Source organism: Lutjanus erythropterus, chromosome 15, assembly GCF_056507025.1.
Source record: "Lutjanus erythropterus isolate fLutEry1 chromosome 15, fLutEry1.hap2, whole genome shotgun sequence".
In the NCBI taxonomy this organism is placed as follows: domain Eukaryota; kingdom Metazoa; phylum Chordata; class Actinopteri; order Lutjaniformes; family Lutjanidae; genus Lutjanus; species Lutjanus erythropterus.
In genome coordinates, this window is record NC_139331.1 from 1774119 (window position 1) to 1792873 (window position 18755).

The following is an 18755-nucleotide window of genomic DNA, read 5'->3' on the forward strand; positions in this document are numbered from 1 at the left end:
AGTCTTTCTTGGGTAGGTTTAAAGAGAAAAATCGTGGTTTGAGTTACAATAGAAAGATTTCTGTGAGAAAGCCCAGAAGGCTAATTTCTCCCATGTGCCATTCCTGGACATGAGGCACTCTACTGCAGTTCAAAGTCTGTGTTGATGTTAGCCTATAGCTCCCCTAGTGGACAGTCTGTTGCGAACCTCATCTTCTTAATGGAAAACGTGGTGTCATGTGGTCTGTGTACCTTTTCACACTAGATGGCGGTAATTCACTGTGAAGCCGGATGTTAACCACAATTCCACTAAAGAAGAGGGGGAAAAATGCAATGTTGTCTTCCGCTGATTCAGTTCACGTGGAGGAACCACTGCGTGTGTCCTCGTGTTGCTGACCGGGACACGAAGACAAATAGACAGACAGAGACATGACGCAGTTAGACGGTGTAGTGTAAGTTTGACTCTTCATTCACTTTGTATGAATTCATGTTTATTAGCTGCACACTTAGCTCGTTCAGTGCCTGTGAAGCTAACTTTGTGAAGACTGCTAGCGTTAGCTTAGCATGACGTTTGTCAGCTAATTAGCTTAATGTTGACAGTAAATCACGCTCATTATAATGTGAAGTTGAATTCATCAGGATGTTTTGAATCGCTCGTTAGTATCACATAATGTCAAACGAGAGCTGAACTGATTGAAACATGTAGCTAACGTACGTACAGTAGTATGTTGAAGTCATGACCCGCCCTATTCCGCCTCTGATTGGGTAGTAGTATATGCTTCCGTTGGTTTGGGTTGGTTAGGATTAGGCACGAGGGGTGAGATTGGCTAAGAGTATCAATTTGATCCAATTAGAGGCAGCGTAGGGCGGGTCTTGCACTCACCATGCTGAAAAAGAAAAAAAAAAGATTGCACGTAGTAACGTTATATTGTAACTATATGTAGAGTTAACTTGTGGTTGTCGTTGATGATTCAGTAGTGAGGTTATTTCTTCATACTTTGGTGACGTTCCAACATGAATGATGCTCAGACTGAAATACCAGTTAATACCAGAGAACAGTGGTGTTGTGTTAAATCTGCATCATAATCTACTGAAAATTTCTTGGACCTGATAATGTTGTTTCCTATGAACTCATATGATTACAATGTTATGGACTGGCTAACTTGAGGCTTTTTGTAAAATTGATTAATAAATAAATATTTATATCATGATCATTTAAATGATTGAATCTGAACACTAAAAAGAAGCAATATCATAGTCATTAACAGTCTTTGGAAATTAGTTAGCTCATTATGCTCATTACTTAAATTGCCCAACATGCATCTCATAGCAACTAAGTTGAATTTTCGTCTGATAAGTGTACAGATGAGATATTAATCATTAAGGTTCTTAGGAAACAACATTGCTGTGTTTAATATTCGCTATATCTGAGTTTCCAGTAATTTTCAAATCACAGGAGGCGCAGTTTTTGTAAAGGTGAGATGCAATGTTAAAAACAAACAAACAAACAAACAAACAAACATTAAATGAATGAATGTGGTGAGTTAGTGGTGAGTTAGAGATGTCCTGTCCTATACATCATCACATAATCACACCACAGTCATTTAAACATATTTTTCAACCAAAATAAGAATAATGATGTAAAAATCATCATTACCTTTAATATTGAAAATCATATTGCAATGTCAGTTGACATAATTGCAATTTGGTATTTGTTCAAAATTGTTCAGCCCTATTAATAATAGATATTACTCTGATTTGTACTTGTCATATTTTTCATATGGATGTCCAGTTGGTTTGGATGATAAATTTAGTCAGTAGAAGCAATGAATTCCTCAGTGCTGCTGTACTGGCCAAGCGGAGTTTTTTTGCTAAATCTGTAGTTCTTTTTGCATCTAGTGATGTCACAATGATGTAGTTTCTGTTAAGGAAGACCCAAAGGCTGTTTCAGCTTGGATTTAAAGTCTCCTTCTCTGTGTAGCCAGGGTGTGTGTTAGATGAATATTTTAGTCACCTACTGTTAGTCCAACAAAGTAGCAGCTATAGGCTAGGGTGGTGATACACAGCAACATAGGCGTCATAAGCTCATGTGCAATGCATCCTGATACATAAAGGCACTGCCAGCACTTTCTTGGCCAATATAGCTGCACTTATGAATTGCATCACTGCTTCAATTAGCTACATTTATCAACACTGATTGGACTTCTACATGTAAAGTGTTGAATTGATCCTTTAAACAAAGGCTCTGTCAGCTTCCCCTTGCAGCAAAAGTATGTTTGCAGGTTAAATGATGCCCCAAGCAATTGCTACACTATGGAGGGAGCTGTCATTAATTTAGGTGTTATATCCTTATGCCACCAGCAATGGTTGTAAAATGGTAATCTGATTACAATATGACCATATACCCACATAACAACACTGGACCGGCCCAGTGTCTAAAAAAATGACATTTTACAGTTTGGGAAATGTCTGATGTGGAAAAATCAAATATTTGTTCAGAATTCTGTCACTGAGACATTTTTCATCAGGGCCAAATAGGACGTGTGTGTTTTAACAACAAACTGTGCAGGATTTTCTCTCAAGAACTGCATAGACTCGTAATAGTCCCATAATCCCTGTAAATCATCACCCACAACCCAGCAGAAATGTGTGGTGGCACCTGCAGAGATCCTGCCCCATGCCCCATACCCAGGACACTTTACAATCAGCTGTCTTTCTGGTGTGTTTACAGACGGTAACTGACAAATCCTATGGATTCTCCCTTTATTTAAGTATTTGGTTAAGGTTTAGTTGAGGCTGACATCTGCAGCTAATTTGTCTTGTCCGACATTGGGCCTTTAAAAAGGGCCAGCTATGGTTGTACGTGTCTCCCAGATCTGGGCCACACCAGTGTTGCTATGTGGACAGCTACTTGCCCTGTTTAATTTGAGCGGTCAGATAACATTTTTAGTATAAGTTTGTCCCTGTTTTATTTGCAAGGTTCAATTTTAATGTTTCTTTTTTAAAACTCACCTACTTGAACAAGTGTGTCAGAAATCTCCTTGTTAGAAGTCAGTTTTTCTCACCTTTGTACAAATGTTTTATTAGTTTTAATTAGAGCTGCACAATATATTGTTTGAGCATCGTCATCGAAATGTACGTGTGCGCAATAGTCACACTGCAGGTCCTGTGATGTAGGAAGCAAACGAACTAAACGTGTTCTCATCTAATTTAAGGGTAACTGACACACACTGTGCACAGCGATCCACCAATCACAATCGTTCTTAATCAGTTTGCCAAAGCAGACCACGCCCCTGCATATGGAGTGAGTCGCAAGATCAGTGCAGGTTAATTGTCCACAAGATGGCAGCAGTAACATAAAGTGCTATTCAAGTCATCTGGTGAAAATTCCTGTATTTTTTCATATCGCAATATATATCACAGGGTAAAAAAAAACCACGTCAGTTTTTTCCAATATCGTGCAGCCCTACTTTTAATTAAATAACATCCAAGACTTAATTTATTTGTCATATTTAATCTAGGACTGCAACGTCTATAAAAGGTCAGAAAATAGTGAAAAATGTTCATCCCAGAAGTTCAACATGATGTCTTAAAGTATATTGTCTGTCCAAAACTCAGAGATATTCATGTTAACATGATAATAAACTGGGAAAAATGTGAAATCTCCATATTTGAGGGGCTGAAAGCAACATTTTCTGCTATTTTGCAGGAAAAATTACTATAATCTTTTATCAAAATGTCTTAATAGTTTAATTCTTATTCTTTCTGACCAATTGCCACGCTGAGCAAATTAATTGCAGATTTACTTGCCCAACATGGCATTTCACTTTCCCTGGCAAGTGGGCAAGCCTTATTGTTGAGCCCTGATTTTCCTGGCAAAATGCAGTGTTAAATTAAATGAAGAGGCACCATCACAGGGTTAATGTTTCATTTTTAATTAACAGTTATTTTAAATATCAGTAATTGGATTTTTTTCTATGAACTTGTTCCTTTAGTTTATAAATAAGAGATATCCTCACCAAGAAACTGAAGCCTAAAAAATGTTCATTTAGATCTTCATTTACTTCAACATCAGTCATTATTATGACTATTATGATCATATTGTGAGATTTAAAAAAAATCATCTGAAATAAGGAAAATATTATCTTTTTCCTCATTTGCAATGCTATAATATTGGTCATTATCACTTTATAAAGGATGATCATATAGGATAACTTTTTTGAACTTTAGAATTTAAACTTTTTTTGGTTGATTAATATTTCAGCCATTCCTTTCAACAATATTATACTTCCTCTAGATCACAACACCTTAAAGCTTTCAAACAGTTTAATACTTAATAACAGTTTAACTTGTCAAAGGATTGAAACATATTAGAGATTAAAGGAGTATTCATGTGTTTTTTGCTCTTGCGTACACCATAGCTCATGAACAGTCGATCAAACTGGTCAGATTGTCAGTTTGTACAACAACCAACAATAAACAGCAATATCAGAGTTTAAACTCAGAGAATCTGGCATATTTTGGGCCCCAGGAAGACAAGCTGATGGGTATCCTAATAAATTAATTAAAAAAAACAAAAACAAAATACTAATTTCTCTTTTTAAGATTGTTTTTGAGTAGTGTTATGCCTTTATTAGACAGCAGAGGCAGACAGGAAACAGGGGAGACGGAGGGATTTGACATCCAACAATGGTCACAACCCTCTCTCTGTTCATTTCTTTTTAAAAGCTGACATATGTTGTGACTCTGACAGCCTCTTATTGAGCTTTGTTTGTTTTTACTGTATCTATGAACAGCACTGGCAGTTTGTTATCTCCCTGTGTTTGTGTGTATCCTCAGGAAACCCAAGACAAAGCGCTCCAAGCGCTTCTTGGAGAGCAGAGCGCCCAAACTGATCGAGGATGTGAAGACGGCCATGATTATGAAAGGAGGGAACACCAGTCAAACAGTCACACAGGCCCTGAAGGACATCGTAAGTAACCTGATGATGCATTCAGCAGGAAGTTGACTTATTTCACACGATGCACAGGCTGTTATAAAGGTTAATAATCCTCTTTATCAGTCTCCAGGTGTTGAGATACCAGACAACTTTTAAACAGTCACATCCAGTTTAAATCCCATCATCACAAACTGTTTTCTCAAACAGAGATAAATTTAAAGTTTATCGCCACTGTCTTTTCCATTTCCTTCCTCAATCTACAGGCTGACCTCAGTGTGATCCGCTGTGATCCCTGATTAACAAAATCAACAAGACAAACATGTTTAAAAGTCACATAGACTTTCTAAATGAAACAAAAGGTTTTAGCTGTTGAAAGAGCCTGTTTAGGATCTGTGGTTTCGCTTCCCATTTGTTCAAAAACGGTTTCCAGCAGTTTCCATGACTCCTGCCCATAGTCTCCACAAAGTGATTAATATGATATGATTAAATTTTGTTGTTAAATTAGTAAAAGAATATCAAAGAAGCCCTGACTGTGAAATAATGGAATTTGACTGTTTTGGGTCTCATGTGTACAAACTAGGCTGTAGTGATGTAGAGGAGTTCAACCACATTTGTGATTTAGCTTACATATAAAACTGTGAACTGGTTAGAAAATATGTATTGACCTTATGAATGCCTTTTTTTTGCTGCAGTATGCCCTGAAGAAGCCCAATGCTGTGCTGTACAAGAAGTAAGTGTTTTATATTTCAGAAATGTACTAATGTGTTTGGATTGATTTGTTTTTTGATTTTAGGATACATGTAACAGTGTTCTGTTCTCTTTGGGCAAAACATTGTGAACATTAAACATTATTAGAACTATTTTCCTGTTCAAATAAAATGCTCACAAACAAAAATAAAATCTTAAATTTTTCAGTTTAGCACCACACTGAACGCCTCATGTTTTACCTGCGCTGTCATTAGCTCGGCAGGAGAGGTGCTCTAAGATGTGCTGGGATTTTGTAACTCAGCTGTGATCGGGATGATAAACACTTTGATTTCTTCTGACTTTGTTGAAATCTGATGTTTTCACATCACATAATGCAAAGACAAGTTAATTACAGAGTCAGAAAAAGTAAATATCCCAGGGTACCATGGAGCATCTGCACTGTCTGCTCTTCACAGCAACACTGTTTTTTTTTTTGTTTTTTTTACAAAGAAAGAATCAGCCTAATGTGTTGCATTCAATACTGAATTCACAAGAAAGCACAAATGATTGAGAATTTTCTGTGGCTGTTTCTCAGAGTTAACTAAGTTTATCCTCATTTCAACAACTCTCAAAACTGTGTGATATTGTGAGGATCTTGGGGTTACTGGTTCAATGGTGAAATCAGTCGACACAGACAAACATCTGCTGCTTATCTTTGGCAGGAAACACATCATTTGCATGACACTGAGCCGGTGGAAATCAGACAGCGTGTATCGTGTATTTACAGGATGTCTTTTGAGTAGGCAGTCCTTCACTGTGGCTCAGGACACACTGCGTACACACTGCTGAAAGAATGTGGTCACATGCTGCCCAGAGCACCTCTGACTGTGGTCTGAGTGATCAGATCGCTGTGTGTCTTGGATATTGTCGCAGTACTTAGAGCTGTTCACTTGTAATTGTATCGTCTAAGTCACAGGTTAATGCCAGGTGGAAACCTGCCTCGAACACAGCAGGATTTCTGTTATTTCCATTTATATTAATATACAGTAGGAATATTAACTGTCTTATGAAACAAGATTTGTATGTGCTGTGACCCACAGCATATCTACTGATAAATCCTGTAGAATCCTAGCTGAATTTTGCTGAGCACTTCAATTTGTTGCATTTCAATTGAATTTAAATACAAGAACTATTCAGTGTGAAGGGAAAACTGTCAAAGTCAACACAACCTATTATCTACATGTGTGAGGAAACATGTTGAGCTGTCTGCAGTGTATTAAATCTGTCCTTTCTTTTCAGGAAGAACATAACACGGCCGTTTGAAGACTCAACATCACTGGTAAGTTTACAAGAAACGGTACAGTACACTCTACAGTGCTTTATTACAATCAAATGTCTCGACATGTTTTCCAATTTGGTTGCTGATCATTTCGACTCTTTCTCAGGAATTTTTCTCCAAGAAGACAGACTGCTCTTTGTTTCTGTTTGGCTCACACAACAAGAAACGGCCCAACAACCTCATATTTGGTAAATTCTCCCCCTCTGCAATTAACTCTCCATATCACTCTCTCAGTTTGACACAGACATTTAGAGACCAGCTGCCATCTAATGGAATAGAAAGTATATCTTTTTCAATACAACAAGTTTTTCTTGGTTGTGTTTCTATGCCCGTGTTGTATTTATGACTGGCCTTGTGTCACTATGTATTTTATGTAGTAATGAACAATCACCATCTGCTGATTCTGAGTGGTCTAATCAACTCCCATGGTACCCAGCAACCTGTTGACCTCCATTAAACATGCTGCCATGTGGAAAAAATTGCATAACATGAGAGATGGAAAGAAAACGCCTTTCTGTTAAAGGGATAGTTCACCCCAAAATCAAAAATACATATCTTACCACTGGCCTGTAGTGCTGTTTATCCATCTAGTTAGCTTTGGTGAGACTTTCAGAGCTTTTATAGAGATGTCTGCCTCCTCTCCAGTATAATGTGACTAAATGGCAACATTTGGAAAAGTCTTGACCTGTTTACTCAAGATAATCTGCAGACCTTGTTGTGAGCAGTTTCATGTAGGAACTACTTTATTTCTAGTAGATAAAAAATAGTTCCAGTAGATTCCTCTGCAGCAAGAAAGTAGTTCCTACATGAAACTGATCACAGCAAGGTCTGTGGATTATCTTGAGCAACTGGGTCATGATTTCTGGAAAGGGACACTGGTTTTGAACTTTTCAAATGTGTTTTTGTGCTTTGAGCACCACAAGCCAATAGGGATGGGAATTTATTACATTTTATTGATACCAATGCCATTACCGATTCTTTACCAATCTTGTATTGATTCCTGTGAATTTTCTGTGTGGGGGAAAAAGTAGGCCTATCATTCATTCATTCATTCATTCATTCATTCATTCATTCATTCATTCATAGTTCTATGTCAGAACTGTTGATGGACTGTGTTTGGGAGTTTTCACATATTGGAGGTTTGTTTAATGTTCATGGCTCCCGTCAACCACTAAGGGGTGTTGCAGGTTCACATGTGCTGCTGATACAATGCTGAGACACAGCCCTCATTTGCAAATGCCCATGATGCATTGCTGAGAGTTTAAGTTAAGTACTATTTTATGTTCCAAAATACAAACATTATGTTGTGTAAAATGTTACGTAGAGGGTAAATGTGGTGGTATGTGCAGACCAAAACTACAGGCTGAGCATCATTTAGTTCCATTATAAGAGAAGGCAGACATCTCTTTGGCTGATATCTCCAAAACTCTGCAACTCACACCAAAGCTATCCAGATGGATAAACATTTACATGCCAGTGGGAAAATATTTTTTTTTGATTTTGGAGTGAACTGTCCCTTTAATGTATCATGCTTCCTCTCTAAAGCTATATGCTCAAAGCTCATCAGATCAGTTTTGAGTGACTGCAGGCCCAATGATGTGTGTCATTGTTCCCTTGTGTTTGTCTGCAGGTCGTCTGTTTGACTTTCACGTGCTTGATATGATTGAACTTGGAATCGAGAAGTACGTCTCTCTGAGTGATATTAAGGTAATGCTTGCAGTTATTCAGTTAACATCTGTGTCATCTGTTGAAGGACATTGGTTTGGCAGTCTTGTAGACAAACTGTGATGAGTCAGTTGCTTATAATCAGATGATTATCCATGTTTGCGCATGAAGCACTAAGCTGCAGTCCGAACATGGTTAGCTTAGCTTACCACAAAGACTGGAAACAGGGGAAACAGTTAGCCTAGCTCTGTCCAAAGTACCAAAATAAGCTCACTAACATGGATCTCACAAAAAAGGACTGTATGAGAGTTAATAGTGAGGTATGTGCTGGAGCCTTTCTACAGCAGCAGCACTGTGCAGCATTGAAGGCTATAGTGTGGGTCACCAGATGCAGACTGTGTGGACAGATTTAGTTTTTAGGCTCTGCACAGACATGATGATAACAAACCTGGCAACCTCAGTTTGAAGACAAGACTTTGAGAAACTGTGCACAGTCACTGCACCTTGCAGGTTTTGCCTTTTTTTTTTTTTTTTTTTTTTTACTTTTTTGTTTGTGTACAGTTTAAACAAATGAGATGGATGGGTAAATCACTCAGCCTCAGTTTGGTAGGTGATTTTTTATTTTTATTTTTGCTAAGCTAGGCTAACCACATCCTATGGATTAGCTGTACAGCAGACATTTTACATTTCATAGCAGGAAACTCACAGGTGTATTAAAGACTGCTGCATTCCACTTAGGGGAGGTCCTGTTACTGTGCATGCTGGTTCACTGACACTGTTAGTGGGATACTAAATGGAATTGAGCCCTTGTCACTGTTAATAAGTCCACTTGTGTTTTTCCTGCTATGACGAGTCAAAATGTCTGCTGTGCAACCAGTCCATTATGAGACATGAGGACTGCTGATCTTCTCACTCCCACTAGAGAAGCAAATAACTTTATTTCCCAAAAGGCTGAACTGTTCTTTAAACATGATGTTATGTATAAAATGACTTTTTTCAGCACCATTGTTGATGAGTGTTCTTGGAGGCAGCACTGGTCACCCTCTTACTTTTAGTGAAGCTCTGCTAAGATACTGCCAAAGCACAAACTGCCAGTTCAGTGTGGGATACCACTACCCCTTTTCTATACACATGTGCTGGCTTGACTTGATTTGACTCGGCACGTCAGCCCAGCACAGCAGGGATTTGCATTTCCATCAGAACAGGGCGAGCAGCTTGGCTCCAGTCGAGCAGCTCTAACACAACGAATACACACTGAACTTCCTATGAAGTCTTCACAATAAAAATTCTGTGTTATTGTTTTATTCAGAAGCTTTTATAATGAAGAGGCAAAACCAGGAGCTGTTCAGTTTTCATCAGCAGCAGGTTGCCAGGAAAGCAAACATGACAGTAAAATCCAGCTGATACTTGAATGTTTAAACAGTGACACGGGAGAGAAGCTAAACTTTAAACCACAGAGATTATCTTCTACAGAACTGAGAGCTGAACACGCAGTCACATACACTTTTACAAACATATTTCTTTCTGCTCTCCTGCACAGACATAAGCCGAGTATCACGGCACTCGCTTGTTCAAGGGGGAGAAGGGGGGTTCGTCACGGGTTGCCTGCAGTCAGCGAGACGTCACTGCAGCCCGCTTGCAGGCGGGTCGGGCTCACTTCGGCCCCGTCGGCTGTGACTCGGCACAGCTCGATGTGATAAAAGTGGCAGTGGAAACGCAAATCAGTGCAGCACCGAAAAGCCCCACAGTAGGGAAGGGTGATACCAAACCTTTTAAATAGATATGATACCAATACTTTCTGTTACAATTGTATTACAAGTTTGTGTAAAGCAATAATAAATGTGTTTGGAGCAACTTGGTTTTAGCTGTTATCAATTTTTTGAGGGCAGGAAGCTCAAGTCCATGGAAATGATGAATTAAACTCAAAGATCAAGGATTATTTCATTTAAAATGGATGAATTAGAGGATTTTATTTGAAATGGGCCTAAAGAAATATAATAAGTTTATTTCACAAAGTAATGTGTTGTTATTTAAAAATTACCAATATTTATACAAACTCCTGGTTCAGACATCATAGACGCTCAGCTCTGGACTAATCAGAGTTACTGGACTCTTTGTTTGCTCATTTATCAGACTGTAATTATAAATGGCCTGGTGGATTTCCAGCAGTTCATAACAGACCAGAAATCTAGAAATGGAACCCACTGCTGGTCATTTGTGCAGTTTTTCACTTGATGTTGGCCAATAAGAATTCAGAATGTCCACAGAGGACACTGGTGTGTAAAAGCCATTTTGACAAGGAAAGAGGCCGATCAGCTGGAGCAGTGCAGGCCGCTGTGGCTTTAGGGAGGATCATTTTGATGCGGTACGGTGGCCTTGTCCGTCATGAAATCCCTGCTCTGCTCCACAGTCCCTTGAAATCTAGTTTTTGTGTTTCTCTGTTGCAGGCCAGCAAATGTCCTGAGGGGACCAAACCAATGCTGGTGTTTGCAGGGGAGGCTTTTGATATGGACAATGAACACAAACGTTTGAAGAGTCTGCTCATAGGTACACACTCATTATACTCAGTTCATGTGTTTGTAGAATTTGTTTAGATGGAAATTGTGCATTTCTGTTCTCCTACTATCAGTGCTCATCCATTTCTTTGACCCACCTGTCAGACTTCTTCAGAGGCCCCACTGTGCCTGCAGTGCGCCTGGCAGGTTTGGAACATGTTCTGCACTTCACTGCCGTGGATGGCAAAATCTACATGCGCAGCTACAGGTATAGACATTAGAATTGGTTCAAAAATCATGTTGTCACTGTTGAATTTTGGTAACATCCCCCACAAGAGAGATCTGGATGTTCTGTGTCACTGCAGGTGTCTGTTAAAGAAGTCTGGCTGCAGAACGCCGCGGATAGAGCTGGAAGAGATCGGGCCGTCGTTCGACTTTGTCCTAAGGAGAACACATCTGGCTTCAGACGACTTGAGCAAGTTAGCTCACAGACAGCCGAAGGCTCTGAAGGTAAGAACATCTGTCCTGACTCTCAGCTTTCCTTTGAGGGAAAATGGGAATTAGATTCAAATGAGAGGTGTGCATGCTGGGATAATGTTGGACAGGTGATGTAAACAGTGGCTGAGGCTAAAATATCATCACAACATGTAAAATAGTAGCATCCTTTTTTCTGTTGTGTTCATTCGATATGAATGAAGGCTGAACAATGAATAGAAATTTTATCGAAATCGCAGTATGGTTACTGCAATTTTCAATTCACAGAATGCACAGTATTTAAAGGCACAAAGTGTGTCAAAATACAATTTTAAATGAAATATTGTGGTGCTGCAGAGGTGTCCTGGCCAACACATCATTATTCAGACTTCAGAAAACACCTGTTTAGTGCAGATCCCTGAAAAAACAAAAGCAAAAAGAGAACAATGATGTAACATCTAATGATCACAGTCAGTCAAAATAACTGCAATTAGATATTTCTTCAAAATTGTGTGTGAATACGGCCAAGCTTTTATTTTTGAACGGTCCTGAAAGTCTGTTATGGCCACAGTAATAAAAAAATTAGTTGCTGGACGGATAAAAAAGTACAGACAACTTTGCTTTTCTTCGATCCTGACAGCCAGTGGACTAGAGAATGTAAATCTTGTCCTGAGGGTGGCGCCAGAGGACAGACTAGACTGCTTCCTAAATTTAAACGGTTTAACATCTGCACAGTTGGAACATGGTCCACTCTACACTGTCAGACTTGGCCCAGCTTCTCTCAGTCTGAGCTGTACTTACCAGTGATTCAAGGTTGATGCTAACACTAGAATTTAACTCCTTACAGCCAGTCCTGCACACTTGTGTCTGAAGTTTTTGACAACTTGTAGTTTTACTTGTGACTGAAATTATGTATTAGAAATCAAGAATATTTCCATTTGATGTAAATATTCATCAGATACTGTAGCTTCATGGAAGTGCTGGAAAAGCTGGTAGAGATTATGTTACCAGCTACAGCTGATATAAACTAATGAAATGACCAACATTGTCACCTCTAGAGCCACACTGCTAATATCACTAGCAACATAAGAAAATACCAATAACACCAACCCGCACAGCTCATGGTCTCAAAAAACTAAGAAATATAATGGCTACTATCCCCAGAGCTGCAATAATGTAGGAGAAGAGGCCCATGTCTGTGGTATAGCTGGTGTACTGTAGGGCTGGCTTTAAAAACAAATCAGTATTCATTTCACTGAACCAATTTGATTCATAAAATCTCAAGATCAGTCCGGTTCCAGAGGATGCATGAAGCTTTAACCCTTTTAATCTGGTTAGTGTTTTTTGGAAAAGATCTGGCCCCTTGAGAGACCAGTGAACTTCAGCTGGGTCAAAAAACATGGTGGGAGCTGCTCCACTGAAGCCACCGCCCAGCCTAAAGACACATGTCTGCTTGCATTTAAGATTAAAGAAAGTAATGAAGAAAGTGAAGAGCTGGAAAGAACAAAGCCATATGTCACATGTGTGGGGCTGCAACTAACCATAATGTTCATAGTCAATTATTTTCTCAATTAATTGATTAATAGTTGTTTGTTTTACAATGTCAGAAAATGGTGAAAAATGTCAATCAGTGTTTCCCAAAGTCCAAGATGACGTCTTCAAATGTCTGATTTTACTCACAACCCAAAGATATCCACTTTATAGTCAAAAAATGACATGTTTAAGAAGCTAAAAAAATATCTCAAACAGACTATCAAAATAGTTGGAGATATTTTAATAATTGATGAATTGTTGCAGCTCTTAACATGTGGAAAACAGAGGTGAAATATTGTGGAAATACTGCAAATCTCCAAACATTTAATGAGTCATTACACAGATATCTGCTCTAACCTCCACTATCAAAAGCATTTGTGTTTAGTTGTTGGAAATGACAGCTTCTGAAGCCTCGTTGATATACTGGAACCACATGAACTAACTAAAAGTAAGAACACACTTGTGTCCACATGATGTGTGCTGTCTCTGCAGCACACCCTCTGCACCAAAGAAAGTGTGTGCTATTTTTATCTGGTCACTCAATACTCACTGACTGTACAGTTGCACCATATTGTGTTGGCAGCTGTAGTGTGTTAGTCATGTTAGCAGGGCTGCACAATTCATCAAAATGTTATGGAAATCGCAATATGGCTTTCAGCAATTTTCAAATTGCAGGAGGTGCAATATTTGAAGGCAAAATGTGTCAAAAACTTCTAAAGTATGAATGTGGTGATGCAGAGACATCCTGTCCTAAACATCAGATCCGACAGACTTTAAAAAATCTTCATTTGGTGCAAAAAAAAAAAATTGTGTATTTTTTATATATATTTATATAACTCAGTACAACTTGTTCTAGGGAGAAGTGTTCTAAGTAATGTCACCAAAAAGACAAAAACCCTAAGAAAAGCTGCTTTGTTTGTAGATAAAGATGCACAAAGCATTCTTTTCAGTACATGTGACAAAATAAAAAAAATATATAATTGCAAAAACTAGTGAATAATAAAACCAAACACTGATTGGGTTCATGGAGATGAACATGTATGATGTCAATTTTCAAGGAAAAGTAGGGGGGTTTAGATAAAAGTGCAAGGCTGTGCAGAATTCACAGAGATTGGTTGAGTTTGCGTCAATTGTTGTCATTGCAGTTTCCTGGAGGGACTGATTAATGTAGGTAACTGTTGAGTAAAACCTTTTCTAGTTAGCTACTTTTGTACTTCACTTATCCGTTTCTGTTGTTACTCTATTAGGTACAGTTTGTCATGTACTCCTTATTCACTTAAATTTTATGTTTTAAGTATTTCACTTATTTGATGCCCTGTTGTTGTGTTACTGTTATTTTGGAGCAATCTGGCACAAGAACTTCCTTCAGGATTAATAAAGTTCTGTCTTATCTTATTAAAATATCCTCAAAATGAAGTATGACGACACATCTGGCTAAAAATGTTCTCTGAATTTAAGTTCATTTCTCCCACTGACATGTCCTTAATGCTTCTCTTTTTCACCGCCACAGGCCAAGAAGAAGAAGAACATTTCCCACGATGCCTTTGGCACCAAGTTCGGCCGGGTGCACATGCAGAAGCAGGATCTGTCCAAGCTGCACACGCGGAAGATGAAGGGCCTGAGGAAGAGGAAGGGAGACGTGGTTGCTGAAGACCAGGAGGAGGGACAGGCACCCAAAGTGGCCAAAGTAGAGAGCTGAGGAGGCGTGTCTACACAGATGGATGCCCAGTGTCCATCACAGTGGTTCTAATGGACAGTCACCTTGTCCATAAGACTGATCATGTGCTCATCATTGCCAGCTTTTCTTGCCATGGATGAACATGTGAGCAGCCAGCAGGCAAAGAGGAGGCTGATCTCTAATTCCCGCCCCTTTTGTATTAGTTTTCACTTTTCCATGTGACTTTGAGATGGTCCTTTGTCTCAGTTCTCTGACTGAACCTCACAAGCATCAGAAACAGTCCAACATATGTTATGTGTTATCTACAGTTGTAGTGGAAGTCTGCTTGAAATTAGCTGCATGTCAGGCAGACTTGCTCTACCTCAAAGGTTGCCCCTGTAAGCTGTAGTGTGTACAAGTGTCATTTCACTGGCAGCACTCACTTAAAAGGCAATAAACCAGTCTCTAAACTGTACTGAGTTGTTTAGAGCTTTAATTTTTAACTCTTATCTTTTGACTCTAAACATGATGAAGTCCGACTTTACTTGCCCATGTTCTGTTCTTCCTTAATCACACACGTTTCTTGTTAAACCAGTTCTTTCCAGCTAAATTTTAATAAAATAATAATCACAATAACACAAAGGTTAACTGTTTTCCATTAGTAATAAAGTGCTGTGTTTCTAGGATTAAAAATGACTACAAATTGTTCCATTGACTGCACAGGGAGAAGATCAGGTTGCATAAATGCTATTTTTACTTTGATTTTTAAAAGTATTTATGTGGACTCAATCTTTTAAAAGCATTTTTGAGCTTTGGGATCAGTAGAAAGATGCCATGCTCATAATTTAGAGGCTTAATAATTAAAGCTGGACGCAGCACTGCATTTGAACTTTAGAGAAATCTTACATGAAATCCAGCTTTGTTTCTTTAAATGGTGGAGGAAGTTACCTACGTAAATCTTTAAAGGGAAAATAGTTTCCTTAAATGCTTGGCAGTAAATCATTCAGTGTTTTCCAAAAACACAGCAGTCAGTCATACCACTGTAACACCACAAGAGTTTGCTGTTTGACAGCTGAACACACAAGCTAACTGAACACACATCTTTTGGTTTATTGGCAACAGAAACTTACAACATCAATTACTGGATGATGTAGAAGCCAGTTTCTCTCAAAGGGATGAAGAAAGCTCCTATAAGTCATTAATTATAGATAATAATGACTTAATGACTCATCTCAAAGTACTGATTTACTATCTAAAAGTGACTAAATCAAAATAATGACAAACTTTGTCAAACTATTTGCTTAATGTTCCAAAATAATGAGAACATACTACCTCATTATTTCAGGAAAAGTAAGTTGAGAAGGTTTCTTATTTACTATTATTATTATGGCATTATTATTATTATTATATATTATTATGGCATCAGCTTTTCAACACCCTGCATTCACACCCACAATTCCTTCAGAAATTGGCTTCTCTAGTTTAGACCTCCAACTATTTTGATAATTGGTTAATCAGTTTGAATCTCTCTTTTTTTTTAAGAAAACAAAAAAGTCAAAATTCTTAAATTTCAGCTTCTTAAATGTGGACATTTTTTGGTTTCTTTACTCCTGTCTGACAGTAAACTGAATATCTTTGAATTGTGAGTAAAATAAGACATGTGACAGTGTCATCTTAAGTACTGAGAAACACTGATTGACATTTTTCACCATATTCTGACATTTTAAAACACTATCAATCAATTAATTGAGATAATCGACTGTTTACTTAACTAAAAAATAATTAGTAAATATCTCTAATAAATGAGTTAGTATCTCCTTATAATGGGTTAGTGTTTCAATGGAATGAGGTGGGTTTTCAGAATAATGTGAGAGTATCTTAAAATACTGAGTATTGTAAGATAATGAGTTACTATTTCAAAATAATGAGAAGCTTTCTCAAAATAATAAATTAGAATCTCAATATAATAAATCAAATTTGTATCTTAAAATATTGAGTTAATATCTCAAAAATAATGATTAACTTTATAACAGAAAATACTGACTCTGACTCTTAAAATCGAAGTGATTATTTTAAGAAAGTTTCTCATTATAATGACTCAAAGGATTGTTTCTCCTCTCCTGGCAGACATGATCCTTCCATATGACTGGTGACCTTTGAAACGTTAATGTCTGCTTTCTTTGCCTCATGATGTCCAACCACACTTCAGTCACCTATTCTCCATTTTCTCTTAAATTTTCTGCTTACTGTTCATATGCGCCTGCATGTCTGTCCATCTGCTTGCCTGGCAGTTTATTTTTAGCAGCTGGAAAAGGGAAGTGAAGTTTTCACGAGAGCACTGAGAGAGCTGGAGAAGGAGGAAACGTTAGGCTGTAAAATACATTTTTTTTTTTATCACTAGTCCTGCAAAACGTATACTAAAGAAATATTTGTTCTGTATTTGGTCGTCAGGGGTATGTAACAGTGTCCAATCAGATGCAGGATTCCCCGGAGCCCCGCCCCTCCGCACTGTCTATTTATAGTATTGCAACAGCAGCTGTTTGACAGTTTCTGTTGGAATAGATGCTGCATACCATCACCACTCTAACTACTGCTTCACCTCAATGGATGCAACTTTATCTTGAGCAGAGAGCCGCTATTATTCAGACATAACCTGAGTTAGAATTTTCATTTTCTTATCCTTGTCATTGAAGGCGACATACCTTTAAATATATATATATATTTTTTAAACTTCGCTCTTCAGTATAAATCTGACATACAAAACAATGACAGAAGGTAACAACATGCCAGAAGGTGACACAGCGGGGATGTATGAGGTGCCCGCCGGGGAGTCCGCAGAGGAGAAGCGGCCAGAGGTGGAGGAGAAGCGGGAGAACGGGGACAGCAAAGTGGCCGTCGCGGAGGAGGTCGAGTTCGTGCACCCCGAGGGCGGCTGGGGGTGGCTGGTCATGCTGGCGGCCATGTGGTGCAACGGCTCGGTGTTCGGTATCCAGAACGCCTTCGGTATACTCTTCCTCTCCCTGCTGCGGGAGTTCGGCTCCGAGGACGATGCCGACCTCCGCTTCAGGACAGGTGGGTGAGCTGAGGAGGAGGTGGGACACACTGCAGCTTTAAATGACGCATAATTAAAGGCTGGATGTCTGAATGTAATTCAGCATGTGACAGAGCATTAACGGAATTATGGTATACACATTTATTGTTATTGGGAATCATTTAAGGTGACAAAAACAAGTGGTTATAACGGTCACTAAGTCCTCTGAAGGTATCCCTCCGGTGCGGCTCAGTGCATTAAAGTTAACGTCAGTGATGTTGCTCATGAGTCACGGACGCCTAACGTTAAACGGTCTGTGGCGGGAATTGAACCTTCGACCTTCGCACCGGCCGACATTCACACTCACATGTTATCCACCTCTGTGTAAAAGTCGATGCGGCTTCCTCGTTTTATTGCTTTTAACAGCAGAACTGTTTAAACACGCTCGCCATTTATCCAAATGTAGTTACACGCTGTAAAGTTAGCTAACGTCAGCTAGCAAGAAATATGATATGTCGTTTCCTGCATGTGAGAAAAGCAACTGAACCAAAGGCAGCTGTGGTTATTGAGGGACACTGCTATGTGGTAATAATGCGCCTCAGCGGCCAGGTACGAGCGGTGAATGTGGTCGCAATAATGTCGGTGGTTCTGAGTGAAAGTTCTCATAATGTAGTTGCGGCATGATGTCACTGAGTGCCTGGAAATGTGAGGAAACACGAGAGAAATTTAGCGCCGTGCTTTAAAATATGAATGAACTGAACATTCGCCACAGACGCTGCTCTTAAAACAGTCACAGGGCTTATTTTTTACACGGCAGCCATATTGATATGAAATTGCAGGTAAGTTTAACACAGGTGCAAGCAAGGATACTAGTTAAGGTCATGTTCCATTTAGTGTAGCAGAGCTTTCCCAATGATGCACAGTAGCAGCAACCTGACTCTGTTTGACCTGAATTCA

The 18755-nt window shown here is 38.8% G+C and overlaps 2 protein-coding genes across 2 annotated transcripts in view; both read left to right on the forward strand.

Moving 5' to 3' along the window:
- Positions 1 to 281: 281 nt before the first annotated feature.
- Positions 282 to 15242, forward strand: rpf2 (ribosome production factor 2 homolog). Its single transcript, XM_084737911.1, has 10 exons — positions 282 to 430; positions 4818 to 4950; positions 5610 to 5647; positions 6904 to 6943; positions 7050 to 7131; positions 8574 to 8650; positions 11056 to 11155; positions 11269 to 11371; positions 11469 to 11613; positions 14621 to 15242. Exons 1-10 carry the CDS (start codon positions 408 to 410, stop codon positions 14807 to 14809), a joined length of 930 nt encoding a protein of 309 aa, XP_084594037.1. The 5' UTR covers positions 282 to 407; the 3' UTR covers positions 14810 to 15242.
- Positions 15243 to 17293: 2051 nt separating this feature from the next.
- The window catches only part of slc16a10 (solute carrier family 16 member 10), a 59661-nt gene continuing 58199 nt past the window's right edge, over positions 17294 to 18755 (forward strand). The window contains exon 1 of the mRNA XM_084737371.1: positions 17294 to 17839. Within this exon, the coding sequence (XP_084593497.1) occupies positions 17533 to 17839 (307 nt within the window). The 5' untranslated portion in view covers positions 17294 to 17532. The remainder of the gene's footprint in view (positions 17840 to 18755) is intronic.